The sequence below is a fragment of the Ceratotherium simum genome, chromosome 8 (assembly GCF_057802395.1).
Source record: "Ceratotherium simum simum isolate JZ-2026a chromosome 8, ASM5780239v1, whole genome shotgun sequence".
NCBI classification, from domain to species: Eukaryota; Metazoa; Chordata; class Mammalia; order Perissodactyla; family Rhinocerotidae; genus Ceratotherium; species Ceratotherium simum.
Genome location: NC_141907.1, coordinates 76,841,497 through 76,857,605, shown reverse-complemented (window position 1 = coordinate 76,857,605; position 16,109 = coordinate 76,841,497). Strand labels below are relative to the sequence as shown.

At 34.8% G+C, this 16,109-nt stretch overlaps 1 protein-coding gene across 4 annotated transcripts in view; it reads right to left on the bottom strand.

The window, feature by feature from the left end:
* GRID2 (glutamate ionotropic receptor delta type subunit 2) overlaps positions 1 to 16,109 on the bottom strand; it is a 1,475,972-nt gene that overhangs the window by 585,259 nt on the left and 874,604 nt on the right. For all 4 annotated transcript variants that reach the window (XM_087434598.1, XM_087434599.1, XM_004430960.3 and 1 more), the window contains one exon: positions 7,504 to 7,557. In XM_087434598.1, the coding sequence (XP_087290724.1) occupies positions 7,504 to 7,557 (54 nt within the window). The remainder of the gene's footprint in view (positions 1 to 7,503; positions 7,558 to 16,109) is intronic.

Genomic DNA, 16,109 nt, shown 5'->3' with positions numbered 1-16,109 from the left:
TAACATATTATTGGTTTCAATAGATTCTTATGGAAATAGAAATAAAAGATTTGACATGAGATAAATTTTGGACTGCAGTGAACGTTTCTCAGTTTTGATTCAAAGAATTATTACAGAATAATGAAAGAGATAAAAGACTATTTACAGGTGCAAATTTGCTTCTTTTCCTTACCAGACTAATCACACATTTTCTTCCTTATAGCATATATTAGTTTTAAAATTCATCCTTTATTTATGATCTTTATGAAATATAGATTTTTTAAAAAATAAAATAACACCTGCCACTAGCTGTATCCAGTATAATATCCTGGATTTCTGGTCGATTAATCCTTAATGCACCATAAAAAAAGGTTTTTCTCAGTTTAAAACGCAATCTTTTTTTTTTTTCTTTGTGAGGAAGATCAGCCCTGAGCTAACATCCATGCCAATCTTCCTCTTTTTGCTGAGGAAGACTGGCCCTGAGCTAATATCTATTGCCAATCTTCCTCCTTTTTTTCCCTTTTTCTCCCCAAAGCACCAGTAGACAGTTGTATGTCCTAGTTGCACATCCTGATAGTTGCTGTATGTGGGACTCCGCCTCAGCATGGCCGGAGAAGCGGTGCGTCAGTGTGTGGCTGGGATCCAAACCCAGGCCACCAGTAGTGGAGCATGCGCACTTAACCGCTAAGCCACGGGGCCGGCCCTAAAATGCCATCTTTTTCCTTTAGTCTGTGTCATTTCACTGGCCACCAAAAATCCTGTCTGGCAAAAAGCAGGTCACTTTTTAATTCTCTGTCATCTACTCACAAAGCAGAATTAAACAGTGTCCTGTCAACTCCATTTTAACCTGAACTTTAACCAGAAATCTTTTTAAGTTAATTAATATTGCTATTCAATGTATTTAAATTTTTTTAAATTCAATATTGTGCAGACAGGAGTTTTCATTTAAAATGCAGTGAAAAAGTCTACCACTTTTCTCATGATATTAACTAAATTTGTTACATATGTGGTCTTTTTTCTTAAGCAATACTAAGATTTATCAACATTTTATTAAATAGCACTGTTTCTACTCGGTCCACCCATGAGGAACTATAAATCAGCACATTAGAATAAACACTTACATTTATTAAGTTCCTACTATGTATTAGACAACATACTAAATACTTTACTAATTATCTCATTCTCTGCTAAAAAACTACATTCTGATTCAGAGACTGTTAATTTATGCAATTTATAGATAAAGATCGATTTATAGTTAAAGAACCTGGGAGAGTCCAAGCTCTTCATTCAAAATCCTCTTTATTCACAGTATGAATTTATAAATGCCATCAAAAGAGACAGTCTCTGAAGTAATTATGCAAGAAATCCATATTTCCTTACAAGAATCATTTAGATTAATATTCATGAATGATAGGAATTAAAACTATAAAGATATATTATTCCAGCATTGAATAGTCTGCTGATTCCATAAGGAATGATAAAGTCCTCGATCATGAGCCAAAGTCTTTAAAAGGACTATTGTCAAACCCATAAAAAGGGATGACTACCTTTTATGGGTTCCAAAAGCTGAAGTTCTCAGGTATGTAAGTAACTAAACTATATCCGAGGAAATGTCAATTTTAATTGAATATATTTTGCCTATTATTATTTGGGAAAGGGAAAAGAAAGCAATTTTCTGGGAGGAAAGAATCTGCCATTCTGAATGAAGCTAACAGTCAGTCTTTCTCAAAAAATTCACTTGCAGTTTTAGTTTTGACACCTGATCTCAAAAATAGTTTGATAGTGATATGAAAACTTGATTAAGCAGCTCTTTTCTATTTACAGAACTTTACGTCTGCATTCAAAAGGTGCATTTCAAGAGTGGCAGATGCAATGTTATATAAATACTGAAAGCCAAGTGAACGCTTAATCTATTAAGAGATCTTTTTAAATGAAAAAAAATCCATAAGTGAACTTCTGCATTAAAATACAAAACTATTGTATAATCTATTAGAATCTATATTGTTCTAATGCTCTGAATTTTAAAAATGTTTACACCATTTTATTTTTTTAAATAGTCATGTGAAGAACTAGTTCATCAATCTCCCAAGCCTCCAGTACCACCAGATATGCTTATCTCTATAAAGATAAACAGAACTTCCTGAGTTTTAAAGAATTTAAAGAGGGGCCGGCCTGGTGGCGTAGTGGTTAAGTGCGCGCGCTCCGCTTTGGCAGCCAACAGGTTCGGGTCCTGAGCGCGCACCATCGCACCACTTGTCAAGCTATGCTGTGCCAGCGTCCCATATAAAGTAGAGGAAGATGGGCATGGATGCTAGCCCAGGGCCGATCTTCCTTGGCAAAAAGAGGAGGATTGGCATCGGATGTTAGCTCGGGGGTGATCTTCCTCACAGGAAAAAAAAAAAAAGAATTCAAAGAAGTTGAATTGTAAAATTATTTGTCCTTTTTGTATTCTTTATTTGAATGACTGTTTTTATGAAATAGAAATTGATTGCAATAAAAAAATGAACAAATATGTTTTAGTGTATCTAGTTTTTCTCTAATTTACTTCTTTAGGAGCAAGGCATACAGTCTTTTTTTCCCCAAAAATAATTTACATGAATAATCAAAAATTATTAAGACTCAAGTCAATATATCCAAGAAAATATTCGTATTCACTTTGCTGTGATAGTTTAACGTAGTGTAAACCCTGAACTGTGTAAGAGCAAAGGAAGAAGAAAGCTAAAAAATCCAGTACGGATACAACTCCATCCAGAAAGAGCCACTTTTTAGTACAAATCTTTTATGAGGATTGGATCACTGCTGAATCTTTGTAGGCTATCAGCTTTAGGCTTAAATCAATAGAATTCCAGAGAAGGAAAGACTCTCGAAATCCATAAGATCAGATGCCAGTCTTTACTATATAAACCATTTCAGAGGAGGGATCCCTCCCTCCTTTCCCATTCTTTTATCTCAGCATCTAACAAAGTTCCTGGCTCTTAATAGCTATGCAATAAATGTTGATAAATAAAAAACTGAATGAATGAATGGCAAGGTTTCACCAAACTATCTTCTAAAGATAGATATCTGAAATTTTAAGTCTAGACACCAGCATGTTTTAAAAACTTGAACAATTCTGAATAAAGCAGATTTTAGTAATGATATTAAGCAGTGTACTATGTGGTGTAGTTTGAAAAGATTATGCTTTATGTTGCTGTTGTTTTTGCTAATATGTTTATATTCTTCATGCTTTAGCAAAGATCATCCTCCGATGCTTCCATCAAGTTTAACATTAATGTGAAATAATTACACAAACATTATGTTGAAATATGGAACAAAACCAATTGTAGGCTATACACCAGCAGGAAGAGGAGCAGAATGCAAACTTTCTGCTTGACAGATCAGTAGTGAGCAGTTCAATTCATCACTAAACTAGGAAAAATGAAAAACATCCATTACACATATAGGCTTTTTTAATCTCAACAACAACAACTTCTTAACCGCAGAACTCAGCAGTGATTAACAGAGAATAATGACTTTACTTAAATAAGAAGTCAGGACACCAAAGATCAGGCTCAGTATTATCAGGGAATAGCAGGGCACATTCAGCATTATGCTTCCTGCAGCTCCTAACAGTTACCTCTTCCTATCTGAGCTTCTAACTTTTGTAAAACTTAAATAAAGTGCTGGGCCATCTGCTGCAGGACCCTGAAGGGTTAACAATACTTATATGAAAAGGCTATTCTGAGCTGGATCCACTGATTGCAGGGAGAAGCTAAATGCCATTACCAACTACCAACACATGATTGATTATACCATATGAGCCAGCGCAGCCTCTCATTATTACAGCACACTTAATGCAAATGAAAAAATATATTGTTTTCAAGTTTCTACATCAATTTGTATCATGATGCACAATGCCAACTTTGATTTATATCACTCACTAAAAAAGTGTTGGTGCAATAAGATTAAATAAATGTTTGTAACCCATTTTGAAATCAGCAACAAAATAGTAGCTACACAAACCCAACTAGACAGATTCATGATTTCCATGTTCAATCAAAATGGGCATTTGCATGTTGTTGAGTTTTTTGTTGTTGTTGTTGTTGTTACTTTTGGAGTTTATTAGCTTCCTAGCAAATTTGAGAAAGCCATGTTTCTTCTTTTATGGAAACTAGGGTAAATTACGATTAATACATTATAAATTTGTATAAACAAGCCTGTAAATGAAGTAAAGGTAGTGAGAGTCAAGCTTCCTGAGGCATATTTCAGAGAGAACGAGGTGGCTGAATGGAATCATGTGGAAGTAAGAGTTGTTAAAGAGAAAACCCACAGGCCCCAAATGGTGTCACTTGTGCTAAAGCCCATGACACCAAACCTAGACTGAACACCTGACCTCAGTGCACTTTCCACCTTCCACAGGAATGCAATCTTAATCGACCAGTCTGGAATTTCCTAACACTAGTGAGGTAATCTCATGATGAAACCCCTGCTGTTCCCTTCCCCCAAAAGAAGATGTCCTGACCTGAAACAACCCTGTCTTTACTTTTGCTAATACTTTCCTGCTCCCTACCCCCTTCAGCCTATAAAAACCTTCCATTTTGTACAACTCCTTGGAGTAGCTCTACTCGCTAGATGGGATGCTGCCCGATTTGATTCATGAATCATTGAATAAAGCCAATTAGATCTTCAAATTTACTTAGCTGAATTTTGTTTTTTAACAGAGTGTTGACCGCAGATATACAATGATGGTTTTTCTTCAGGATGGAAATACAGAAAACTTGCTTGATCTCTGAGTTTTAACCTAATTTAGATAAAAACAATAACCCATATAAACAGTGTGGGCTGTGAACACTGGATTTTCAAAGGCTAAGTGGTATTGACCTGTTCAAAAGAAATGACACCTCTGCTCAAGGAGTAGTAAGGAGGGCTGTGGGTAGAAAAGAGATAGGGTTTCAGTAATGGTAAAGGTGAAGTTATAAATAGTTATGACAGACTGCAGTAGCAAATCCAAGTGTGAAGGAGGAGAAAAGAATTGAGGTCTCCTACACTGTCTTCTATACTTCTAACGTTTATTGGTATTGTGTGGATGTTTTATGTTGCAAAATAGTCGCTGAAATTATGGAACATCCATTTAAAGACAGTATTTGCCCTCCTGATATTTTAAGAAATGAAATTTAATAAGCACATCAAAATAAGTCATAATGTTTATGAAAGATATAGTAAAATATGAACTGTTATTACTCTTTCTATGACATTCATCACCAATGAAATACATGCTAGTCTACTCTGTCAGGCTTCGTCTATGTAATATGAAGGAGTGATTTCTTACACAGTACAAATCGACACATAAGCAGTAGATAGGTGACCACTGGTGTTCTGGGGAGCTCTAAATGGGTTCACCCTTTTAAGATTCAGGTATAGTTTTAGAAGTTAAATTGGATATGGAAAAAAAATTAATTCAGGAGTCCCTTCTGCAATCTTACCAAAGAATAGAAGGGAGTGGGCATTTCCATTTAACAGTAATAAGTATTAATTGGTTTGATTAATCCGTGTCTCTAAGGATGCAAGAAATCACTTTTTTTTTCCTAACCAGCTCTATTGATATGAACACGCAAAATGATTCCAGCTTGTTTTATGTCAAAGAGTCTATGTGGTCTATCTCCCATTATAAAGTGGGTGTGAGATAAAAATAAGAAATTAGAAGGACTCTCTGTTTCAAAAAATAGTAATCTAGAAAATAATTAAACTAAAGACAAAAACTAATAGGATAAACGGCTCCCATAAAGTTAAAATTGACGTAGCAGAACGTTCAAAAATATAATCTATAAAGAAAATTAACAAATAAAGGATAACAAAGCAAAAACAATCAAAGTTTTAGACTGGAAAAGACTAAGTTTTAAATCCCATTATCACTACTTAATAGATGTCTAATATTTGGCAAACTGTTTAATTTATTTGAATCCTAGATTCCTTGCAGAAAAATAGAAATGAAAATATCTAATTTGAAATGTGATCATGAAGGTTTGCAAAATTTCCCTTTTCCCTTCCCTCTATCCTGATGTTCAGTCTTTCTAGATGTAAAATTGAGAGGTATTAGAAAATTAGAAGGTATAAAGACTTTATTGAAAAGTAGATCTCACACATACACATTACCTGTGGGGATCTCAGAAAAATACATCTTAATTTGACATGAGAAATTACAGTGACAAATCATGTGGACCTAAAGCTTGGCAGACCAAAAACAGGCTTATAAGATGTTTCCAGTGTCTTTACACTGAACTAAAAGAACCATTAACGGAGCTAAAATTCCATCGATGAAGTGTGGTATAGGAGAAACAACTTGAAACTGGGAATCATTTTTATTTTTCTGTGGAGAGAGAGGCAAATCATTTACCCTCAATGAACCTCATTCCCTCAACCCTTCATAGAATAATGTTTAGTATTCAAAAAAATAATGTCGGAGCAAGTGGTCTGTGAACTTGAACATGCTATGATCATTACTGCAGTACCATTTATTGTCATTCGTCAGGCACTGTGTTAATAAGAGCATTACATATCTCACTTAATTTTTATAATGAACTCGTAGAGTAAATATCATTATACTTACTGTACAAGCAAAAAAAAAAAAAAAAAACCGAGGCACAGGATGATTATATTATATATCCATAGTAACACAACTAACCAGTTTTATAGCCAGGATTGAACCTATCTTGCTGACTGCAAAACCAGAATTTTTATTCAAAATGCTATTTGTCCCTGAGACAAAATTTATTATTCTATAGTTCAATATTTAGTATCTATTGATAAATAATACATTATTTTTATTCATAAGTAATAGATATGATTCAATACTAGGTCTTGTTGAGGACGAATCCACGTGATCTCGTTATTTGTCCACGACTGATGTGTTCATTGTCCTTTTCGACTCTGACTGGCAAGTGCTAATGGAACAACTGATTTCTCAGGGCTCTCACATTTTAATACATTTTTAACGTTTTTAAATTTTTAATTATTTTTATGTATTGTCTTTACAAAAATCAAGAAACTTTCACCAGGAATTTGACAAGTTGATGGATTTTAAAACAGAAGTATTTCTTTATGAAAAGAAAAAATCTGTTCTTATTTATTCATATTCATATGCTGAACTATTTAATCCCTGTGTAAAGGGATAGTGGATATAAAAGTTCTAGAAACAACATTAAAATATAAATGGAACACAAGCACTCCACTGGGAGGAATTCACTTTGCTCACAAAGAAGAACTGTACTTTTTATAAAGAGATCTCCCAAAGCTGGCAGTGTGTGCCAACGGAAAAGGCTCAAAGATACTCAGTGGGGAAGACGTACTCCATTTATTTTATTCATACAAAGCCCTTTATAACTTTTAAAAACCCCTTGTTCTTTTTTTATTTAACAGCATCCACTCAGTAAACTGGAAGGTTACTTTGTGTTGTTTCCTCTCAGAAATTCAAGGCTGTAGGAATGCTGTGACTACACATAACGAAAACAGGACCCAGAGCTGACAACAAGGTTTAGTTGGCTTTACCTCGTTTATAATGATCCAGTGACAGTCAAAAGCAACCAAATTAGTCTCCACAACCTAGAATAGAAAACAAACCAGCCGTCAGTAAGCATTTAGTCATAAAAAACAGACCAAACTAAACGCATATATTTTGCAAATGGCAAAAAATGAACCAGATGTCAGAAAGGCCTTCATTATTCAATTGAAGATGGAAAACTGTTAGCAAAACACTGTAGAAGCATTTGTGTTCGATGTGTAGATACATAGTAGATTTGCTAAGTTTGAAAACATAAGTCATCGAAAGCCTAGAAAAACATAGGTTTCAACTAAAAAAGATACTATAAATAATACCGTATGGTGATTTAACTGAGAGTGGAGTTCAAATCACATTTTCTATTCCAAATAAACTTTGATGGCTTTTTATTATCTACCTAATAAATGTCCAAGTACATATCCCTCCACAATCTGGCTCTAACTTAACCTTCTCATCTTCTAATACTTCCCTGTGTGTATGCTTGCTGTTGCCTTGAGAGAGTAAACTGCTCTATGTTCTGAAAATCTTTGTGCATGTGTATTCTAAAGAGATCCAATTGTAAAATTACCTGAATGTAAAGACTAAAAGCAATAAACATTATATCAGCATTAAGCTATGGGTAGGTAATTTCAGTAGCTTTTAGATCGCTAATAACATGAACAGAAATAAAACATGCAAAAGGAAAAGCAAATAAGATATAGGTAGCAATCTTGGCTGACTAACTTTGGAAAAATTGATTCTAAATGATCCTTTGCTTAGGCCCACAAAGTTAGCTTTTGTATGAAAGTTGCCATTCTATCCAATCTTATCATACACATTCTAAGACATGTTCTTATGATGCATGCCATGGGGCATATAGGCATGGAATACGTGAGACTGTTTTATAAGAGCTTATTCTGTTATTTTCAGCAATAATACCCAAAGACTGAGTTTTAAATGAAAATCTTTCTATTAACTAGCAAGGAGTTGTTATAAAGTGTAAATTGTATTTTGGTAGTTATTCTTTGCCCTACTGAGAAATGCCTACTGAAACATGCATTGAATCACAAGAAATACAACTGGAAATATATTTCTTTTGTGATTCAATGCTTTCTCAAAGTATATAATTATTTGCAGAATTTTTGTTTTTTCTTTAAATTTTGGTAAAAATTTTACTACAATTTCAATATACATTGTATTGGTCCCTATGACCTTACTGAGGTGTATAGATAATATATTATCATAGAAGTGAGGATATATTATCTATTTTTAAGTTATATCATTATTATCACTTTTTAAAATACATTCATGCTCAACTTACAGGTAAAACTTAGTGTAGAAAATATGACCCATGGCAGTTTTCAGTTTTAGCTAAAAAAAAGTCAGTTTATTTCTAATTTTATGATTGCTTTTCTTTAATCATCTTAGAGACAAATCATCAGTAATTTATTAGCAATAAAAAGTGTTAGAATGTAAGTGGGAACTCCATAAGAATTTAAAGGAATACAAAACAGAGACTCAGATATAAGGAAAGTAGTTCTCTGGATAAAATGGAGAGAAATGATTATATATGGGAAAAAAACCACATGACTAAAATAGGGAAATAGGAAGAATTCAGAGAAAAGAGAAGTGAAAGCCAAGATATAGATTGAAAGTACTTCTGCAGCAATACTGGTAGTAGAATGAAGAGATGACTCAATTTAGTTTAAATTGTCCTTGTTTACATAATCTGTACCATGTGGCCAGAAGAGGTAAAATTCAGGCTATGAGAACTCTGCATTAACCTGTAGAACTTGTTAAGTGAAAAATTGTCTTGTACAATAGCATTTATGAAATAAGTGGAAGGAAAGGGCAACTTACAGATAATTTATCTAGATCATAAAACTTATGCATCTTTCACACTCTCTGTCTTGAAATAAACTTTCAAGCAAAACTCTATAAAACAGTATAGAGTCACAAGCTGAATCTTGTGTTTCAGTACAAGAGAAAGGCGAACCTCTCATCCAAGACGTGATTCTACTCACTCGACCACCCTCCCTTGCTAGGGTCAGCAGGGAATAATCTTCTCTGACTGTTGTCTTGGGTTTTACTCATGAGTACTCAAACATGAGACACTTAGCAGTATAAATTTGAAACAAGGAAAAAATTATTAGCACATTACTGCAGTAAAGAAATAAATCATTTACCACAAAAGCTCACGTTCATGGTGCCGACCTCATTCCCCTATTCCCTGCTTTAGTATTGTGCTAACCCTGAAAGAAACCTGTGTTATGTTGAGACGTTATTACATTTTGGGTCTCCCTGTCAGAGTAATTTAGCCTATCTCATCTAATGCAATGCATTTTTATTAATCTCAGCTATGTACTTTTTTTTAACCTTAATAAATTTTAATAAACATACTTATTAGAGTAATTTTAAATTCTGTGATTTTATATAAGACATGATTTCAAAACCATGCAATATTTGTTGGCCTCTTCATGAATATTGAATATTCAGGACTTTTTTTTAATGAGGGGAAGAGAAACAAATTATACTAGAAAGGTACTTAAGAATGAAAAGTTAGATATGTCTCTTTCCTTTAATTATATACCAAAATATATATGTATACACAACTAAGATCCATGTATTACTGTGCCACTGTGTTATGGAGAAGCTTTGAAACTTTTTTATTGCTATGTTGTACACAGAAAGTTAATGCTTCCATTCATTATCTGAGGAACTGTCCCCTGCAAGAGGAATGTAATTTCCTTAGGTCTAGGTTAACATCTTCATGCATAACCAATGAGCTGGCATGAGTTCTCTTTTTTTTATAATTGAATGTTGCTAAAAGTGAGCAATGTGAAAAAGCCACTAATTAAAAAGATGACTGATATCTGGTAATGGAAGGAGCATTTAGTGAGGGGCATAAAAAGATGACAGAGAGTCCAGTAGCCTAGACCTTGGAAATCCAGGAGGCTTTGAGTTCCTTCACTGAAATGACAAGTATAGATAGAGTAGCACATCGTACATATATACAATAGTAGTACATTTTATATTGTATATATATAAAACCGGAAACAAAATTGCAGTAGAATTAAATACTAAAAGATAAAAGGGAGAGAGAATGTTGTTTGAGCTTTTCACATATTGTCAAATTGAGCTAACATATAATGAACATTCTTAGGACATTCATATTTACACAAAAAAGAAATTCTCAGCTATTTGTGTAGACAAAAAAGCCAACTAACTATGGTAAATCTCAAATCAATTCACCTGGTAATTTACATACGTTTTTAGTAATATTAATCCCTTTCCACTCACTACACTTCAGCCTAAGTAATGCTGTATTGTACTAGTGGCATTACTCACTTGAAAGACTGAATTACTTCTGGATAAAGGGTTAAGAAGCAACTGTAAGACATGCTAGAATTTTTTAAACCTTATATTTATTTCCACAGTTATGTTAGAACTCCCCATCTTCCTTACCTAAGCAGCACATCTCCCATTCCAGCAGTAAACATATTTCAAGCCAATGAAAGGGATTAAGCAATTTGAAGTTTTCTTCTTTTTCAATAGGAACCTATTTTATATCTAAGTACATCATTGGTATAGTTGTTTGGTCTCATTATGTGGATTTTTATAAATTTCTAGCAAGTTGGTAAACACTAATTGTACTTTTTAACACAAAATTTCAAAAATTTTTAGATTGCTATGAAATATCGAAGGTCCTAAAAAAACAATGTATATTTTGTTACCATAATGATATGAAACACTGCCAAAAGATCACCTTATGCTTGGGCTATCAAAAGAAAGCAGCAAGTCAGTAAGAAAAAAACTATCCAGTGGAGACTCTGGTATGTTTGGTTATCAAAATAACAGGAAGAAAGCAAGTATGGATTTTCCTTGGTAATCTGTTTCTCTCTCCCTCTTACTCCATGCTTCTCTCTGATCATCACGTGTGTCCATTAATAATGTCAACAAAGCGTGGTGCATCTTCATGCAGAGTCGCTACCAGAGGGATATATATATATATATATATGGTAACATAGTTATAACCAATGAGACTACCCCACCACCCAAGAAGCTTGGGCTTACTTTAAGGGAATTGAGCAAAAAAAGGGGGGAAAAAAAAATCAAGTCCTGTCAGGAAGACAAGCAATGAGTAAGGACAGACCATCTGTCACTGGCAGGAACTTTAGAACTTCTGAATCTTTAGAAAAGCCTGACAATTCATCACTATGTCTTCCATCATTCGTTCTCAAATCTTTAGATGTGCTAAATATAAGACAATCCAAAGCAAAGAAACTGCCAGAGCATGTATCTCACTGGTAATAAATGTGGAACAGTTCCTACAAGCACAGAGGACAATTTAATTGACTAAACAATAACAGCAACATGCTGTTTTTCACTCAACCTTGTGGCTTAACTAAATTAAACTTGTTCCCTTTGCAGGATGCACTAAATGTTACACACTTATGCAGAGGGTTCCAGCGCTCTGTGCACCTGCAGCAGCAAAGGTATCAGGTGTTTTCCTTCTACTCCTGCCCATTGCAATTCCCCAGGTGGACACCTGTGAGTGGCTTGCCTGGGGAGGATACCAGCAGTTTTATTCTGAAGCAAGTGGCCAGACAAATGTTAAAGAGCTACTCCCTTCCTAGCTCCTCATCTATAGCAGTAGTATAGCTTATATCAGCATTTCTAGAACTGTATTCTGTGGGACACTACTTCCACTAAAATCTGTAAGCATTCTGTAGCCAAGTAGATTTAGAAATGCTAGGTTAAACAAAGTTAAATAGATACCATTACTGCATTACTCCTCAAAGCTTTAACAGGTTAACATGAATACTGAAATATAATTAACATAAAAGCCATATGAATATGTGGTATTATTTCATATATTAATAATTTGGGACATATGGCTTCAGACTTATGAGCATGAGCTTTAAAGTCAGAGTCAATGCCTCCATTTTCTTATGGTGTGACATTGAACAAATTACCAACCCTGTAAGGCTCAGATTCCTCATCTGTCACTAGGGTGAATGACAGTGCTCATAAAATAGAACCGCAACCAAGACTAAATGCATTAATGGCACATGGTAAACTCTCAATAAATACTAACTCCTCATATTTTAATTAATGTGCTTTATGGAACTCCAAGAGAAGATATTTGGAATGCAGCATATTGCAAATGGATTTGACCATGGAAACCATTTTTCCCACTACAAGTCTCATGGAATTAGTACTTTTTGGAAAATGTGGACTAAAATCAATGTTAATTTAGCCACACATTTCTAAAAGTTCTAAAATTTTATTGAAGCCCCACAAGGAATTTTGTAATTTTAAATCATGGTCTTAACAACAACCCTACAGGGAGTGCAACTAACAGAGGAAATTTTCCACAAAACAAAAACAAATATAAAACAAAAGTTGAATTACCGTATTATACGTAAAACCCAAATGCATATGTAACAGTTCTGACCAAATAGTGATACTTGTTCTTTTTTCTTTTAATCTTTTTCTCCTTTTCTAATTAAACAAAATAAGACAAAACAAAACAAAACCACCGTACTCTTCTTCAATAAAGTATATCAAGGGAGTATATCGTGTATAAAGTTTATACTGCATAGTAGATTTTTAGCAAGAAACTCATGAATTTACAGTACAAACTCGACACCCAGTTGCCTCAGTGTCATATATGTCAAAACTGTATTCCCACAGAGTTCTGCTAAAAAACTCAATGCAATTACATACTATAAGTCTCTGAAATACAGACCAACAATATCAAGCTCCAGCCTCCTTATGGTACAGTAAATACGTACAGGATTCATTTCCATTGTTTTTGTTGTATTTTAGCTTTTTTGGTTTTTGTTTTTCTTCTTAATTGAAGAACTGAACCACAGTATAGGGAGACACTAGAGTACTATTTGTGTAGATTCCATTTTTAAATCCCAAGTATCTCCAGCAGATGGCATCAGTAATCCCTTGCTCTGATATTGGGCAGCACCAGGAAATTCTGAAATGACTGTCTTGTTTGCATTTCCCCTGGAGCTCAGCATGGATCCCCAACTCTCTTCTGTTCTTAGCCAAGCAGCCACTATCTGCCATCCCACTCTGTGCCTTTTGCTTTAGAAGCTCTGCTCTGATCTTCCAGCTGGAAGACCACAAATAACACTTTCATCCAAATCCTCTAGCCATTACTGCCAAAGTTATTTCATAAACGGATATGCTAGAATTATTGTTACTGCTGTGCAGTTGGGTCTTCCCACACCCCCTGGGAGATGGAAATATGCCACCACTGAGATTTGTCCAACAGGATGCTACCTGCTATGCTTCTTAATGTGGAAAGATGGGTGCTAATGCAAGAAAATACAGATTCTGTGTTCATCATGTGCCATAGACCCACCTTCCTGTGTCCTATACTACTGAACAGAGATTCAACAGTGATTAAAATTGATTTCAATACCTTCAATACTTTGCCTGATGAGGATATAAGTAAATATTTGACAATTATTTCCAGTGCAGGGGACCACTGTGTTACTGTTTTAATTCTGTGTGAGGTTCTGCTTGCATAGGGGTCTTTTGGATGTCTGCTGTAGTGATTAAGGGTACATTATCCCAAAACAATTAGTAAAAGTAGTGTTTGTTGAAGGACCACTCATCCTTCGTGTTGCCTGTTTTACCATATTCTAGTATGTTAACTTTCGGCACAACAAGGGAATTACATTAAAATGTGTATTTCATTTTATTTATTTTTAAATAGCGAAATGACCTTTGGCAGAGTAAATTAATCCTAAAGTATAACTGGCAAACAAATGAATGTGAGTTCTTACCTCGATTTTGATCAGGGCTTAAACTGATGACTTGGGGGCATATTAGCACTTAATTGCTGGGATTTATGAATTAAGGCTTTCTTGCTCTCTCGAAGCAAATAAAGAAAAACAAAGCTTCTTATAGAGAAGTCTGTTGATTACATCAAATTGCAACATACAGGCCCTTCCCAGCAGTGACCTTCATGCCTTTGCTTTGTTCCTTTGATCTCCTCTCCATCCTGTCTCCTTGACAAAGTGTTTCTCAAAATTCAAAGACTGAAGCAAATGTCAGATCCTTTCCCACCCCTATCTCCCAGACCTCAGGCAGCACTGTCTCCACCCCTATCTCCCTGACCCCAGGCAGCATTGTCCCCACTCTTGTGCTTGTCTAACACTCTGAAGAAATCTTTATTCCAGCCTTAATTAAATGGTGTGGAGTTATGTAACTGGCTGTGAGGGCTGTGTCGTGTTTTCTTCCCTCGGCTTCAGCTGGACTGGCTTTCTTGCTGGTTCTCCAGTATAGCCACGCCTTTGCCCTGGCTCTGCCACCTGGATTGCTCTTGCACATCTTGCAGACGTGCACATAGCCCCTCCCTCATTCCATTCAGGACTCTGCATAAATGTCACTTCATCAGGCATGACTTCTGTGATCACCCATCCTCGCTCCCCCTGTGCACTTATCCCACATGAGACAAGCACACACACACACGCCTATTTACCGTCTCTTTCTGTGCACTAGGATATAAGCGTCAGAGAAGTAAGAATTTCATTTTGATCACTGGTCTATACCTTTAGAATAATCACTGACGTATAGTACGGTTTCAGTAAAATTTGTTGCCAGGCACAAGGCAGATTTTCGCTAAATGTAGAAAAAAGATAACTATATAGCCCTAACTCGTGTTTATATATCTGTGGATATCTCTACTTCACCTGGGACTAAATCATTTGATAAACTTGTATTGAAAGCAAGTCACTGGATGGAATTTAATTTCAAAATATTAACCAGAAAATGACTCAATTCACATCTTATCAACTGAGGTATTTATGTGGTAATGAGGTATAGAAGTACCATGTTCAAAATCTCCAAACTCAAACACCTCAGAATTTGCAGGCTATGTGGTATTAGAAAAAGAATATAAAATTTGAATAACTGGGCTTGAGTTCAAATGCCAGGTCTCCTTATTGACAGTGAGATATGATACTCTGAGTCTCAGTTCCCTGATTATCTGCTTTCTTCATATATGCTTTCTTCACAGGAGTATAGTGAGGATTAAATGGATGAATGTATCTAAAGCAGCTGTAACATTGTAAGTGTTCAAAAATGCTAATCTCTTCCTTTGTTCACCCTCTTTCCCTTCTATACTCAGGTTACTGCAGAATTTTTGACAGTACTCATAAATGCACTTATAAGTGCATTTATTCAATTCAGTAAATGTTTATTGAATGCTATTTTCAGTATATCAATAATAATAATAAAAGGTAATATTTATTGAGCACTTACCATGTGCCAGGCACTAAGTGCTTTCATATATGTAATAACTTATTTAATGCTCACAATATCCTTATGAGGTGAGCACTACATTTATGTCCACCTGACATATGAAGAAACTGAAGTAACTCATCCAAATCACAAAGCTAGGGGTGGAAGCCAGAATCAATAACTAGTAGACATCCTTCCTACGTAATGTTTTCATAGCTCTCCTTCTCCAGGTTTCAGAAACTATTATGCTTTCTTCAAAATTAAAATAATTACAGTTAAACTAAATATTATAGAACATTGTGTGGTATACACTGGAGTTTTATGTATTTGAACTCTGTTATGTAACTTA